Source organism: Antrostomus carolinensis, unplaced genomic scaffold (genome assembly GCF_000700745.2).
Source record: "Antrostomus carolinensis isolate BGI_N321 unplaced genomic scaffold, ASM70074v2 scaffold35827, whole genome shotgun sequence".
Taxonomy (NCBI): Eukaryota; Metazoa; Chordata; class Aves; order Caprimulgiformes; family Caprimulgidae; genus Antrostomus; species Antrostomus carolinensis.
Genome location: NW_010330113.1, coordinates 6032 through 22242, shown reverse-complemented (window position 1 = coordinate 22242; position 16211 = coordinate 6032). Strand labels below are relative to the sequence as shown.

Here is a 16211-nt window from a genome sequence, read left to right as displayed (position 1 = left end):
GGATTCCCAAACAGCAATGCTACCTCATACCTGCAGCACAGAGATGACAAAAGAACTCAATCTTTTAAGAAGTTAGTCCAACTTAATCCACAATTACAAACATGAAGTCATAACCCCAAACCAAGCATTTGTTAACTTCACCATTCATATGCTAAAAATATTCCACCCAGTCATTTAAAAATTATGAATTCCACTTTTTGGAAGACTGCTCTCAATCTCCTGATTATAAGACCAAAACTGAATTCATACCGATTTTTTTTTTTTTTTTTTTTTAAAAAAAAGCTGTTTCCCCTGTGGTTAACATTGCAAGAACACACAATTTTTGTTAGTGACACTTGTACAAGCACGAAACACCTGGCGTCAGTTGCCTTAAAAAAAAATGCATCAATATTAAATATTAAATCAAAATTTGAACCTGTAGCAGCAGAAGGTTCTTGAGTTCTGACAGTAACAGAGGAAGACTCTTTGTCTTCAACTTTTTCTTCCTGTAAACTGGCATCCGTACTGACTGCTGTGCTATGTGATGTGTTTCCAGGAGATTCTCGTTCATTGAAACTTTGGTCAGATTCAACAGGAATTTCTAACTGGACTAGAATGGAGGAAAAAATTTTGATTGAGTAAAATGCTCAGAAAAGCATACTGCAGATCAGTGATGTGTGTGTTCATCACACTACAGGAGAGAAAGATCTGTCCATGCTCAGACCGCTTGCTGGTGTATTAACATAAAACTAAGTTTTTACAACATAGCTACTTGTAGCAACCCTCTAAATTCAGAGCTCGTTAGAAACACTCAGGCTGCTAACTCTTTATACTCTAAAATGGGACAGGTCTCCTCAAACCATTATCAGAGCTCCCTCTAAAAGGGAAAGGCAGTGAAGCACAGGACAGAAAAAGGGAGCATTACCTCCACCCAGTTAAGAATAAAAGCATCTCGTTTGGTGTCTTTAGTGTTCATCACTCTAAACTTAACTTTGGGTTACTTCTTCCACGTAGAAGTGTTAAAACTTTGTAATTACCTGATTTTCACAAGCATAATCCATATCCCCCCCCCCCCCAAAAAAAAAACAAAAAACAACAAACCCCCAAACCCACCCAAACACAACATTTCCTTTAAGTTATTTTACAGCCTACGGATTTCTCCTTCTGCAAGGTCAGTTATCCCTCTACTGGAAAAGCTCCTACCACACCAGGGAAATGCCAGGGCTACTGATGGAGAGGGAACCAAACGCAAAAGGCAATCAGGGCAGCAGAGACAGAAACTTCCCTTGAGTTTTCTCTGCACTGCTGATAAAATTAGGTTTTAATTGCAGATACAGAGCCTGGAGGTTATGTAAGTGATAATACAGCACTTGTGCAACAACTAGATGACTGCCATCCCATCACAAGTCCAGAGTATACCAGGAAACTGCTTACCCTTCTCAGATTCCTTTTGGTTAGACACTGCATCTTTAAAAGGCGGAGTTTCCGTTGAAACTGTGACATGATCTGCATTTAAAATCTCATGGCTAATACTACATGAGAGTCTTGAGGATCGTCTCCTGATCTGGTCTCTTTCAGGGTTATCTGAAGAGTTCTTCAATTTTTCTTGAGCTGGAACAGACAAGTTTAAAGGTATCGTGCAGTTACAGGATTACTAAATAGCTCCCAACCAAATTTTGAAGACCTCCCCTCCCAGGGACAGTTTGAAAGTTTTTAAGGACTGAGGTTAATAGCAAAGCAAAACAGCCCTGGTGATCAGAATTCTCTGTAAAAGCTACAATCATATTAACAGTTATATAAACAAGCATAAAAATAGAGCAAAACCCAGTCTTACAGCCTCTCAACTTCTTCTAGTAACAGATTTGAAGTAAGAACACAGATCAACATCCTACTGGTAAAACACTGCTTTAAACAGCAACCATCCCACAGACCTAAGTAATACCAGAAGTGAGATGAGACAATTCAGACACACAACTTGCACTCTAAGCTGGGTAACCTAAGCACACTGAAGTTTTAAGACTTTGTGGTCCTAAGGAAGGGAAAGGCAGCCTTCTTCAGATCACCTACAGAGAACATGATTTTCTTTTCTCATTAACACACTCAAGTTCTTCAACATCACTACACAGTATACCAAGAATAAAGTAGAAGCTATTAGACTGCAGTGACTTTAATACCTAGTATTAAAGTTTCTCTGCTAAGCAATGTGGTAGATACTCCATCTAGTAATTAAAGAGTTCCTACAACTAGGAAAAAAGCTTTTATAACCTTCTACATATTGAAGACAACACAATCACTGCCTCCCCTATGTCTAAAAACTTCTGTATCAAGACTCACAGCTTGTGGCTCCTTTAACCAAACCCAGCTTCCAAGATTTAGGAGGGAATTTCAGCATGATGCTGCTACACATGAATGGCCAATTTAAGAAAAACAGGTGCTGCATTTCAGCCATTTCATTTAGCACAGTGTAAGGTTAATACTACAGACCTTCTGCCCTCCCCTGACTTAAGCCCCAAGAACTTGTATGTACAAATACTGTGGGAGCTGAATACCAAAAAAATACTCACACAAGTTTTTTTCAATCCTGGGACGCTTTGATGGAACTTCACCTCCTTTAGGTATTTTCCGACGTCTTAACTCCAAAGTTATGGGCTGCAGCGTCTGAGAACTTGGCTCTACGTATTTAAATAGAGAAAAAAAATTGACTGGATATGAAGCTGTGAAACCCTTTAAAATATGAATTCCCAAGCCTCACAACTTATAATACTGGACTTGCATAAATACAGTTTCACCTGGCTTTCCGAAGTCTGCATGTTAGCATATAATCCTACTGCAGACACGTTTTATAGTATATGAAGATTACTTGCCTAAATCTAATCTCTGACCAAACCACTGAAGCTCCAAACCTACTAACAAGTACACTCTCAGCCCTTCTAACCAAGCCTGAACACAGATCAGTTTCAAGTTTTTTAAAAATTTCTAGAGACTCAGGCTGTGAAAGAGCAATTTACTTTTCATTCCTTCAGGTAAGTTCAGAAGGGTTCTGATATGTGGCCTAAACATTTAAGTTTAGCTACATACCTGTTGGAGGTGTTATCGGTGGTCTTCCACGTTTTCGTTTAGTTTCTTTTGTGTTTTCCTGTGGACTCTTCACATTGTCATTCTCAGGCTTCTTCTCAATTTCTGTATCTAGTGAATATTCCATATCATTCTCTGATATATTCTCTTTATCTTCTTTTCCATTCTTAGATATATTCTTTTCTGAGACCTTGCCTTTTTCCGAGATGACAATCAATTTTCCTTCCTTATCAGGTTGATTAACTCTTTTCTCAGTCTTTAATGTCTTTTCATCCTTGTCTTTCTTTGCATTACCTGTTGCTTTCCTCTGTTCTTTAAATTTCTCCCGCTTTTCAGGAGATGACGGAATTTCATTACCTCTTTCCTTAGGCTTACCATTACCCACAATATTCTACAATAAAGAGAACGACATATGAAAATTAACTTACTGCAACTGGAAAGTCCTCTCCCGCCTTAGTATTTATCAGACTTGCATCCAATTTTTCAAAGGATAAAAGCATATACTGTACTGCAACACAGATTAAAACTTAAAAGAGGCACTTGAACTGTTCAAGGACCCATGCAGCTTCAACAGGACAGTGCAACAGAGTCATTCTTCTCACAACTCAATGGCATAAGGGATTTGCTGTTTCCCACGTGCAGGTTCGGTCCATAGTAGCTTGCACAGTACTACTTAAAGCCTGCTTGGGACACTAAAGAAAGAGTGGGTGGGAGTCAAGAGCACAGAAAAGGGAAAACCACTTGGATGCAAAAACTGTCTGCCTTTCACAAAAGTGTTATCGTTCACAATTAGACCAGCATTTAGCTTGTAATTATCACTGCTACTGAAATGTGTTAAGTAAAGAGTCAGGTAAAGCAACTGCAATCACCAACTTCATCAGGAAGTACATCATGTTAAAATGTACACATTTAAATTTAAAACCAAAACTTTAAACTTTGTCTTTCTGTATTGTCTTCAGCGTGAGGGGACATGAAAAATCCTTAACAGTCCCTGGCTTGCTATCCAGCAAGCTATGGATACAATATTCAGCTGTAACCTCATTTCCCCGTAGTCCTTATGTACCACCACCAAGCCAGAAAGAACTCCCCTATCCAACAGGTCACAGCCACTCCACGTCCCTTCCCTCTGGTGACCAGGTTTCATATTAACACCACCTGGGAGGATGCCAATTCTGGGGTTTTTCCCCCTCCTTCCAAGGATCCTGCTACAGGCTGTCCCAGAACTGCTCTGCTCCAATGAACAGAAACCTTCTAACTTTGTACCTGGATTAATAATTTATACTTGGTCACGTATCAACACTGCCTTTAGTTGAACTAACTTCCCTCTTCCTGCTGCCTAATAACTTCAAGCATTAAAGAGCAACCATACTACTTACAGACACAGTTCTGCAAGGCACAAGCAGCTTAAACTTTGAACAGGGATCAGAGGACAAGAAAGGCTAAATACCTCTTGATACCTTCTTGAAGAAAGAAAGCAAAACAGCTGATTTGAGTTATACAAAATTCTCAGAACACACTCAAGACTCGCTATATCCCTGTACTCACTTCATCCTGCCTCTTCCCACCCTAATTCTCCCATGAGGCTGACATGAATTGATACCTTTGAAGACTGCCATTTTCAGACCACAGTCTGAAGAAATAATCTTGATGCAATAAAATGGTGAATGTCCAATTTGCTCTACCCTCAGTGATATTTTTCAACCATACTTGGCATAGAGGTGATTAAAAAAAAAAAAAAAATCACTTTTTAAAAATGTGAGCCAAAATTGCTGTATATTTCATGAAAACAGCTAGGCAAAGGGGAAGAAAGTCTTTGACCTTCTTAGGAGTCTGAGCACCACTTTTACCAGACATCATAAAAATCTGTCTTCTGTAAATTCCTTAAATGCCACAGCTACAGGAAAAGCTTCAGTGGAAACCCAAACATTAGTAAAAACCAACCCTCAGATATTAGGTTTAATCGCTTGTGCTGCTCGTAGAACCATCTGATTTGAAGTATGTGGTACTGGAACACACATGAACTATCTTAAATTATTCTCAAGAAACTAACCATAAATACAGTATGGCTGAACTCTCTTCTGATGTTACTTAGAGCTCTTAAAAGCGGTGTGTCCTTGCACAAGCACACTGACACTGTGCATGCAGGTCATTAGCATCTCACCATCACTGTTCAATACAATGGTACATCCTCTGCGTAGGGACAGAGTAACAGGGTCATTAAAGAAAAGACAACCAGCCTCAGCTGCTCCCTTCAGAAATCAGGTGGTTTTCAGGCTGGTTTGGTTTTTTGTTTATTTGTTTGGTTTTTTGGTGGGCTTTTTTTTTGTTTGTTGTTGTGGGGTATGTTTTTGGTTTTCATTTTGTTTTAAGAACAGTGTCCTCTGAACCTTCTCCCAGTGATAAGGTTAAGTCCCTGTGCTGGATGTGCACAGGTGGATGATCTCATTGTGATCACGGAGACATGGTGGGACAGCTCATACGACTGGAACACTGTCATGGATGGGTATGTCCTCTTTAGGAAAGACAGGCTGGGAAGACAGGGTGGTGGGGTTGCCCTTTATGTGAGAGAGCAACTAGAATGTATCCAGCTCCACCTAGAGATGGATGATGGAGTGGAGAGCTTATGGGTGAGAATTAAGGGGCAGGCTAACATAGGTGATACTGTTGTGGGTGTTTACTATAGGCCACCTGATCAGGATGAGGAGGTGGATGAGGCCTTCTACAGGCAGCTGAGAGCAGCCTCAAGATCACAGGCCCTGGTCCTCTTGGGAGACTTCAATCAAGTAGTTACCTTGGGAAATAGTAGCTTCTGTCCACCAAGAGTTACCACCTCTTAATTTTTAAAATGCATGCATTTAAACTAATCTCAAACAGGTCAAACAACCAAAATGTGTTTCAATAACCTACCAGTAGCTTTAGTATGCACATTCTGAATCTTCCAGTGCTTTTTAGAAAACTATTCATATGCCTATGACTCCTTTAGTTCAAGAGATGCATTCATGAACATGAACCTGAGAACTCTGCCAATCATACCACCAAGATCTGCACAACGTTTTCATTTTAACAGATTCTATTTCAGTTGTGTTGTACGTTAGCAATAGAGATGTTTCATTCATTTCACGTTCTGCAATTCATCAAACCTAGCCACTTGAACTGTTAACTTTAGAACACAACAGTAACAAAAACACAATACTTACCTGATCTTTGGAAAAAGCTTTGACATGAATGTTTTTGACAGTCTGAACTACACCATCATAAAACTTCACAGTGTATGTACCTAAAATTTTAAAATAAAGCATAAGAGTTTACGAAACAATTTATTTAACAGAGCACCTGCTAACAGCTCCAATAGTCTAGCTGCATACTTAGCTCCAGACAAAAGCTGCCTTATCTGTGTTGTTAGAAACTTCAACAGCAGAGGTCTTATCACAGGCCAGGTAAGGGAGAAAGAGCGACATTACCAAAAATACTTATGGTAAACATAGAGGTGCACGTCCAAGCTCAGAGATGCTCCTGACATACACTTTCTTCACAAAACCTCAAAATATCTTTGGTGGAATATCCCAGTAGATAATTACACAGACATCCTCTCCTTCATCTTACAGGATGCTGTCAATCTAAAGAAAGCACAGCGCTAGAACAAGTCCTTCATGGTTACATATACTCAAAAAGGAGAAGCATGGCTGTGGGGTTTTTTTTTTTGGCCCCCCTCTCTATCTGTAAAGGGTTTTTAAAGCTCTGACACTAGTTTTCCTGTGGTTACGTGCCTCTCTTGACAATAAACTTAAGAAGAAACAACTTTTCCCAAACATATATTTAAAGCAACTACTGACTGGCTAACCCAGAAAAAAAAGCTATTTTGGCTCAGGTTCGGTTAAAGTTGATGGCAGAATAAACCATACAATTGAAAATACAACTTTTCACAGCTATTTTCTGTCTGCTGTACTCTCTCTCCACCTAAGCAAAAAGGTTAGAATACAATTAGAAATGCAATACTAACAAGCATGACAAAACCAAAAATAACTCCTTACCATCTTTGTTAACAGAAGTAACTTTGGCTGGGTAGAAGCGGCAGTCAGACCAACACGCCAGTACCTGGTCATTTATATGAAATCCCTACAAGACAGTAGTTAAAAGTGTTTTCATCTGAGAATTACTTCATTAAAACATCAAAATTATTCATTTTCCAATATTTAAAATAAGTCCTAAGACTGATATAGCAGGCAAAACAGCAACAGTGAAGCATTTTAATGGTCATAATTCATAATTTTAGTGGTCATAACGGCACACTAAACTGTTACATACTCAAATGTCCCCTATTTTCTACTTACTGCACAACCTTCTTCCTCATGTAATCCTTCTTTTCTTAACTGTATCTTCTCTAAGGGACGCAAATAAGGACTGTCCCAACAAAACCACTCATCGTATCTGTGGTTCCAGCGTTTGAAATGGATAAGTACTTTTCCTTCTTCATAATCAATTTCTTCAATGTGAGCTGGATACCTGGTCAAAAGGTAGATTAAAATATTTCAATTAAGAATAACGGAAGCTGTCTCAGACACTTAGCTATAGTACAAACATTACACAAATGGGGCTTTCTGCATGATCACAAGCAAAATATCTGAAGATCTGCTTGATCAGGTGTGATGAGGAACCAAGTTACTATACCTAACAACCTTTAGTTTCTACAATTTTAATATTATTTGAGGTATCACTTGTATAAGCAACAGAAATGCTACAAAATGACTAAGAGCTTAGCAAAGGACAAATCCCAAAACTGAACAGCAAAGGTAAGCACTGGCTGCAGGAAGAGGAGACAACTAAAGAGTTCTTAGTCCGGGGTGGAAAAAAAATATAAATTGAGATCAAGAAATCAGAAAGACCTTCCCTGCACCTAGAAATTTTATATATACACCAAAATGATAGCTTCAACAACTCCCTCTTATCAACAGGAACACCTGGAGGTCAATACACTCACTTCTCTCAGAGATATCCATCAACAAGTATCAGGAATAACCTGCACCAAAAGTCTAGCAGGCACACTAAACCTAATTTAAGTTTTAGATTCTCAAAGTCTAAATTAAATCTTCAAAGTCCTGGGACTTTTAAATTAAAAAAGGTATCTTTCAGTATCTTAGAAGTACAGGAATTTGAGAAGAGTTGAATCCAGTTATTTCTAATCAGGAAGTCCTTATAAACTAGGCATTTTTCTTTAATTGCATTGGTAATTTGTAACTTCAGTAAGTATTTCAGAATCACAGCACATTTCACTATCCCAAATGAAGATAACATCCCAAGTATTGAAGTTTTTCCTCAACAATAATAGTGCCAGGAGAAAAATCTTCACTTGCTGTTTTTTTCAGTTATTTATGGAAGAAAGGCAAGGCCCCAATGAATTCCTGAATAAAGTGCTGAAGAAAAAAACCCCACAAATCTACAAGTATTCTTTACCTGATAAATCCCACGTAAAAAGATAGAACAAGGGGTAGAAAGAAATGGCACCTAAAAGGATCGAGTCTGATGCTAAAAATAAAACCTAGACATGTCAGAATTAAGACTTAAATGCAACACAGAGTGCTATTTTATATCCTTACGTACATGAAAAGAACAACCTACAACTGAAATTCTCCAGCAGGTCTGAGAAACACCCAATAGTGGTTTGTTCAGGAAGGGCTGGGAACAGGCCAGGCTAGAGACCCGCACTGCAGACACAGGCTGAGGCCCCGCCTGACGCCTCAGCCTGTCCCAGCAGCTCATCCCAGTGTTACCACAACACACGCAGCAAAGGCTGTGGAGCAGAGGAAGGTGAGTGGGGGATATCACAGCACAGACGTCTCTAACTGGTTACCAGCCTCCTAGGAAGGAAGTAACTTCCTTTGTGTGACAGTCAATATATTTCATGTTTTGGCAACCCCAAGCACTGCCCCACACAGGTTCATGGCGGGGGGGGAGCATTCAGAGTCCTTCTACATGTAACAACTCAGTTCTATTGAACAGTTTATTCTTGGCTAATCTCAGCAACTGATAACTCAGCCTATCACTGAGTACAGGTAACGACAAAAATCAGTATCCAGTTGCCTGCAAAGCCCAACAAAAACAGGGACAGGAATTCCCAGGTGCTCTCAACAGAAGATCAGCCAGAAGGACACTTTTGCCATCAGGACTGCAATGGGCTTGTCCAGATTCTCAAAAGATCAAGAGGGAAGCTGATGACAGAGCACTGGCTCAACATGAAGCTAAACCCTCTCTGGCAAACACACTCAAGCCACTCACTTTCTCCCACAAGCCCAAGGGTCAAGAACTGACTAACTATGATGCAAGACCGTTCCCTGCTTCATACCCAGTAAATGGAGGAACTTTCTCCACCAGAACCACCATCACCCCAGAGCCATGCACCAGTATCCCCTGCAGCTATCCCACCGCCCCTTCTAAAGACTCCCTGATGGGGGAGAGATGCTGATTTATCACGATCAGCAAAAACACACCTGGCAATGAGACCACATTTCAGCTGAACTGAGAGCCAGCATGGGTGAACTAGAGCCCTCAGTCAGTTCCTGGATCACACGCAGCAAAGCCTGAACAAGTTTTCTTTTTCTGAAGCAACCAACATCAGCAAACATATGTTCAGTGCTCTTGACTGGCACAGCAAACCTCCCAGATCTATCCATGAACTTTGGCAGCCCCCTCCCTGATAACCACCTTCCTTTCAGATGCAAAACACAGCGCTGGCAACTTCAGAAGGTTCACAGCTTCTCAACAGCTCTGAGCAGGACACATTGACAGCACAAGCTTCCTTCCTCCAACATCTGTCCCCTAGCCTTCAAAGCACTGAGCAAGCGTGTCACATCAGAAGGCACAAGTTCTCACAGATCTATACAGAAGAGAAGAAATACAGCATATCCACACATGTGCACCAAAGAGCCTGGGAACATGCCAAGGGGTAGAGGGAACTTGAAAGAAATTCATACTTGTTTATCAAGAAAATGTATTACGGGAGAATACACAAAGTGAAAGGCCAATAGCTGAAGCCTGGCTAAGGCTGGAAAAAAGGAGTACAACTGCCTTGTGTCCAGGGATGGTTCAACATGCCCTCCCCCAAACCACAAAGGAAGCATTTAGCTGACTCCATAACTGATCCTGCATAAGAAATCCCCAACTGGTATTGATTTGAATAACTATCTGCAAACAACAAGCTGAAATTGGAAACAACTTCTTGCAATATATTGGGAGCCCAAAACAAGGAATTTTCCATCTCAATCTAAAAGGAATGATGAGCTTGTACTTTTCAAGGTGCGGTGGTTTCACTTGGCTAGCAGCTGTTTGCTTACTTCCCCCCCCACCCCAAGGGGATAGGGGCAAGGGTAAGGAGATTCGTAGGTATTAAATATTAATGATAATAATAGTAATAAAATATGCCAATGAGCGATGCCCAGTGCCATTGCTCACCACCCACTGACTGAGCCCGGCCCGTTCCCAGAGAACGATCCCGGAGGAGCGACAATCCTGACCCGAAACCGCAATCCCGGGAGAGCCAGAGCCCGAGCGAAAGCCAGAGAGAGCAAGAGAGGAAGAGCCCCTCATGGATCTCCTGCCCATGGGGGACAGGAGATGGAACAGCCCCTTGGCAGAGCCCAATGCCCATGGAGCTGATCCATGTCAATATTCCTCCCCCCTGAGATCTTGCGCTTGCAGACGGACAAACACAAAGTCCTTCAGTGCCAGGGACACAAATGCAACATGGGGATGTTCTCAGCGTTTCTCTCCTGACAAATCCCATGCTGAAAGCAAAACACAGCGCTGTTCTAGCTACTAAAAAGAAACCCAGCTCTGTCTCAGCTAAAAACCAGGACACAAGGCCTTATGCACTGGCTAAAGTAACAGAAAACCTCCAAGATGCCCAAAGTGCTGGCAGTAGTTTTGATAAGAACCCAAGTGACAGTCAAAAGCTCAGATGGCGTAACTCTCAAAAGGCAGGGCTAGCAATGACTGGCAACTTCAAACCACTGCTGCAGGGCACAGCAAACAAAATGAAAACAGGTTTACTGGAGACACAAGTGTAAAACCTCCCTCTTCTGCGAAGAGGTAAATATCTGGAAATTCAGGATCAGGGTGCTGACTGAAGGAGTTCCTATCTCTCAGTCCTGGACCAGTTTGTCTCCCCTCTCCTTTTCTACATACCAAAATGGAACTGCTGTAAACTCCCTCTCTCTCAGCGCTAGGAAGGGACAGGCTTACTGCAGTCAAAGCAATGCTGAGAGGAAAGGAAGCATCTAGGAGAACCATACTGTGAAGGACAACAGCTATGGAATTTCACCTTTTCAGTACTGAGACAAAGTCCTGACGGCATGAGCAATTCAACTCATGGGACTGACAATCTCTACCTTGGCAGAGTAGCACAATACTGATCTTATTCTCAATACTCAAGAGCCTCAACTAGAATCAAAAGTCTCTTCATACTCATTCTACTTGCACAACAGACAGAAGAACTTGGAAAAAGTACAATAAGGTAACACAAGAGCTGTTGTCATTTGCCTGCTGCAGGCATCCAGTGCAGAGTCATCCTCTTACCGAAAAGGGTCTAGTCTGCAGCCAGCCAGCACTGGAGACTTTAAATGATCCGATGCAAAAGGTCTAAAGAACAAAATTCAGCTGGCACAGTGTGTGCACGTACATTGTCACAGCTCGTCTCTTTAGGATCTCTCCCTTTAGGACTGCACTACTGGAGCCATCCCACCACTCTGTCCTCTGAACACCAGCACTGTGCACCAAGAGACCCCTCAACACGCACAGAGGCACTGCCTGACGGCCAGAGCTCTGCCCCGTTAGTGCCCTGAGGTGAGCAGACAGTCACAAGCCTTTCATGACAGCTTCGATCCATCAACCAAGCCCTAAGAACCAAGTCAAATACCAAATGTACTCACTGGAGTTCAGGTCTAGGAGGTGACAGACATCTCAGGAACTGAAGTACACTTCCAACACATGAGGATTCCAGGCACAACAAAGCAACCTTCGATAAGAGCTCCAAAGATGCAAAATTCACTTTGTACTTTGGCAAGACACAGACTCTGCACTGGCTACTCTGCTGGCATATACATTTTTTTTCTCTTCAGTAGGTTTGTCATCACATGCAAACACCCTGAAAGTCCACAACTAGCATTTCAGGGCACAAGCCGCAGCCATGGAAGGCAAGTAAATGGGGCTCCAAGATGAAATACTTTCCAAAGCACTACTGCCAACTGAGAAGCAATACTGGCCCCATGAGCTGACTGATGTGCTTGGTACTGAGCACAGAAATCAAAACCAGTGTTTGAATGCCAACGCAGCAACAGAACTCTGCAGAAGGAAAGCTTAGACCTCTGAAGGTCTAACACCGGGAAAAACAAGTATCAGCAAACAAAGTTTTATATCCACATAGGAGGAGTGTGTTGTTACCACACCATAGAGTGGTCCTGCTCACACAGCAGCAGGTGAAAGTAGCAGGGGGGCAGGGAGGAAGTCTTCTGTCCTCTACAAATCCCCACCTGGGGAGGTGCATCAGTGATATCGCTAAGGGAAAATAAGCCCCCAGCTCTTACAAATTTCAGTTCACAAACCCTGAAAACAAAAACACCCACAGATCACCAGTGTCTTGGTTTTGCTAGGAAATTTTCTTTTCTTAGTAGCTAGAATAGCTGTGTTTTGGTTTCAGTGTGGGATTTGTTATAAGAATGTTGATAACATACTCATGTTTTGAGATGCTGCTGAAAGTCCAAGGACTTTGTGCTTTGACAGTCTGCAGGTGCAAAAGGTTTTTTTTTGGGGGGGGGGGGAGGAAGAAGCAGCATAGATATTCCATATCATATCATGTCATGGTCAGTATATTAATGAGGGCTGAACAGAAAGCTGGGGGATTCTCTAGGGGATGGCTCAGGATTGCTCTAGGATTGCAGTTGCAGCTTCAGGACTGTCTCGGCTCTGGCATCGCTGGCTGGGGACAGGCTGGGCATTGGTCAGTGGGTGGTGAGCAATTGCATCACTCATTCGTATATTCTATTATTATTTTTTATTATCATTATTTTAAGTTTTATTTTATTTCATTTATTAAATTGTTTTTATCTCAACCCATGAGTCGCCTTATCCCTATCCCTCCATTTCCCTCCACTGTTCCCTGGGGAATGGGGGGGGAATGAGTGAGTGGCTGTGTTTGGCTGCCAGCCAAGTGAAACCACCACAACCAGTCAAGGAAACGTGGACTTTCTGACCCAGGTTTCAAAACCTTAGCAAGTGAAAGAAAACTTTCAGAATATGGAGAGTTAATAACCAGGTTGTGATATCAAAGTGTTGCAAAACACAGGGTATAAGACAGGTCATTTAAGATCGGGTGTTTTTAAAAAACAAACGACATGGCTTGGTTCTGGATATGCAGCATATCCACAATTCAAATTTAATCCAGGGGATATGTGGAAATTATAGTAGGTATTGAACTTCCCCCAAAAGTTTTTCCAGGTAAGAGCTGTGTACTGCCAACCTGTTGCTGTCCAAACACGTCAGAAGGGTAACAGTCACGGATACAAGTTATTAGCCTTACTCAAACACAATCTATACCAAACTGCACCTTTAAAAAGCCGACATGACAGACAGGCTAAGAAGCCTCATTTTTCTAAGCGTGACTATTCTCTTGTTGTATAAACAAAGCTCAAGAATACAAAAGATTCCTGCAGATTCAGATCTAAGTCCTAGGTACACAACTCTTGGTTACACAGGAAAGCCAACAGAACACGCAAGTATGATTTAATGCTGGTACTTCATGTTCTTTCCATAAAGAGCTGTGTTTACTCATTTTCACAATTCCAATCCCCTCGTACCTGGAAAGCAGAGAAATACTCTGCAGGCAAACAAGATGTTTTGGAATAAGTCCCCTGTGTCTAAGACAGCACTGCATCCTTCTGGGATGTCCAGATGGTTTTCAACACTGACTTCTGCACACTTAGTGTACAATCACATCTAATCCACAAATAGACTCTTAAATAGAAGCCAACTAGAACTGATTTCAGGAGAGAGAAGATATCTGAAATGAACTAACAAAACACAATTAATTCCTGTATTTAAGTTGTCTTTTTCTCCAGCAATTTTCATTTTATGCCTCATTCACTGACCATTACTAAATGCTGCTTTTTGAGTTGATTTCCTAAAATGAACAGAGTTAGAAGGCTTAAAATTAGCCCAATTAACTTCTAGGCCCTTTTCCCCCTCCCTTACTGAAATATTTAGTCAAGAAAAGCGTTCGTTCACAACTGAAGTCTGCAAGACAGGCTCCAGAGCAGACTTCTTCCTGTGGAATGTGTTTCCCCATCCAGTTCTTCAATTCTCAAGCTGACCACCCTGACATGAGCACAGGTCATAACAATTTCAATCAGATTTTAAAGTCTTTGAATTCACAACAGCAATGGGAAAGGATGGAATGAGGAGCTCCCTCGGGTATTCTGTACCGCAGTCTCTTCACAACCTCTGCTCTGTAATCTGCGGGTCGCACAGAATTCAACACGTGAATTCAGGAGTACCAGAGGCTGCAGTCCCACTGGATTTAGGCACAGTCCTATTCCCCAGACACAGACAGCACCAGGACACTTCGTAAGGGCCAGCACAACATATCAGCATCTATTGCCCATTTCCACCACTGGTATATCAACGCTTATAAATTAACTACTTTCCTACAAACCAATGACCAGGACTATCAGTATTGTACCAATACAAAATGTTTAAGATATTAAAGACTTAAGAGTTAATATAATATGAATGGTTTTAAAAAAATACCAGTTTTTTAATCTGTCACGGGCTTCCAACTGGGCTCCCACCTCAAAGTTGATCCCTCTTCTATTCGGAGGATGTTTTGTCATTTTGTAATATCAACACTGCTGATTTTATTCCCCTGAAAAATGCAATTAAATATCAATCACTAATCAAGACATATACAAAATAAGCTTATGCACCATAATCCCCAAAAGCTAGATGTTAAGGAGACCTCTTTTTTTTTTGTTTGCAGAAAGTAATGTGGGCAATTATCTCTTAAACAAGGGTTCCCAAGTGACAGTGTGCAGTATCATTCCAAAAATGTGTTCAAAGTGGCAGCTACTGCACCATGAAAGACTGAAGCTCAACTTCTGTCCATTGGTCCAAGTTCCAGGTCAATGAAGAACTCTGCAACCCAATGTTTATTCACAGCTGAGACAGAAGTTTCATGATATTCTCTCCCCCCTCCCAGTTTGGATGAAAACAAGGAATCCAGTAAACAGGAAGTAGGCAAAACCAAACACCATAACAATCTTTCAACAGCCACCACGTTAATGAAAAACTCAGAAACACTACGTCACCTCTTCACTACAAATGCAATGAAGTTCAAAGACATCAGAAATATGTCGTTTCTTCAATCGGTTTTAGGAGATTGTCTATACTGCCTGCATATCTCATTGCTTGCTTCCCACTTCTCCACCATTTTAAACAGAAAATAAAAATACTCTTCATGAAGACGTGTTTCCAATAGATAATATTAAGGCTTAAGAAATCTTGCCAAACTATTTTCTCTCAAGGTGTGTTTAGTGGAAAGCCTGATCAGGAGCTATTTTTCACAAACTTTTGTCAGTCATTTCCCACAATTATAGGATACAAATTATGATCTATTCCTGTAGTCTTCAAGCTCACAAGATCCAAAAATACAAGTTTTATTCAATACTATCCTCAGCTATATCTTGAAGATTCAATTAAAGATGTATAAAACGGATGCAAGTTAAATTTAAAAGCCTTCTAGTCTCACACTACAAGAATTAGGAGACATGCAGCAGCAGCAGCAGAAATAAGCAGCAGCATCTTGCTTCACACAATGCATCAACAGCAATGAGATCAACTGAGCAGCATCTATAAAAGGATTAACATTATTTTATAAAGAACTACTCTAAATTCAAGTGTGGTTCAGAAATCAAAGATCTTTAGGAAAGTCATAAAGATTCAATCACAGGGAAAAGCTACTCCATCAACACATTTTTTAAACCAGGTCATTTGCCAAGGGCTCGCCACGGAGGCGGCACCACCACCTCGAGTATCATAACCACACTGCAAAGAAGCTTCTCTACCAGATCACCTGCTGTCCTGCTCTGCAGCACGGCTTTTAGGCTCATCTTCAC

At 41.2% G+C, this 16211-nt stretch overlaps 1 protein-coding gene across 1 annotated transcript in view; it reads right to left on the bottom strand.

Annotated features, from left to right (window-relative positions):
• LOC104528739 (PHD finger protein 20) overlaps positions 1-14962 on the bottom strand; it is a gene marked incomplete at its 3' end in the record, with an annotated part of 31408 nt that extends 16446 nt beyond the window's left edge. The window contains exons 1-8 of the mRNA XM_010172832.1: positions 14848-14962; positions 7386-7557; positions 7086-7170; positions 6252-6331; positions 3058-3445; positions 2544-2651; positions 1414-1590; positions 416-589 (exon numbers count right to left, since the gene is read on the bottom strand). Of these exons, the coding sequence (XP_010171134.1) occupies positions 416-589; positions 1414-1590; positions 2544-2651; positions 3058-3445; positions 6252-6331; positions 7086-7170; positions 7386-7557; positions 14848-14930 (1267 nt within the window). The remainder of the gene's footprint in view (positions 1-415; positions 590-1413; positions 1591-2543; positions 2652-3057; positions 3446-6251; positions 6332-7085; positions 7171-7385; positions 7558-14847) is intronic.
• Between the last annotated feature and the right edge of the window lie 1249 nt (positions 14963-16211).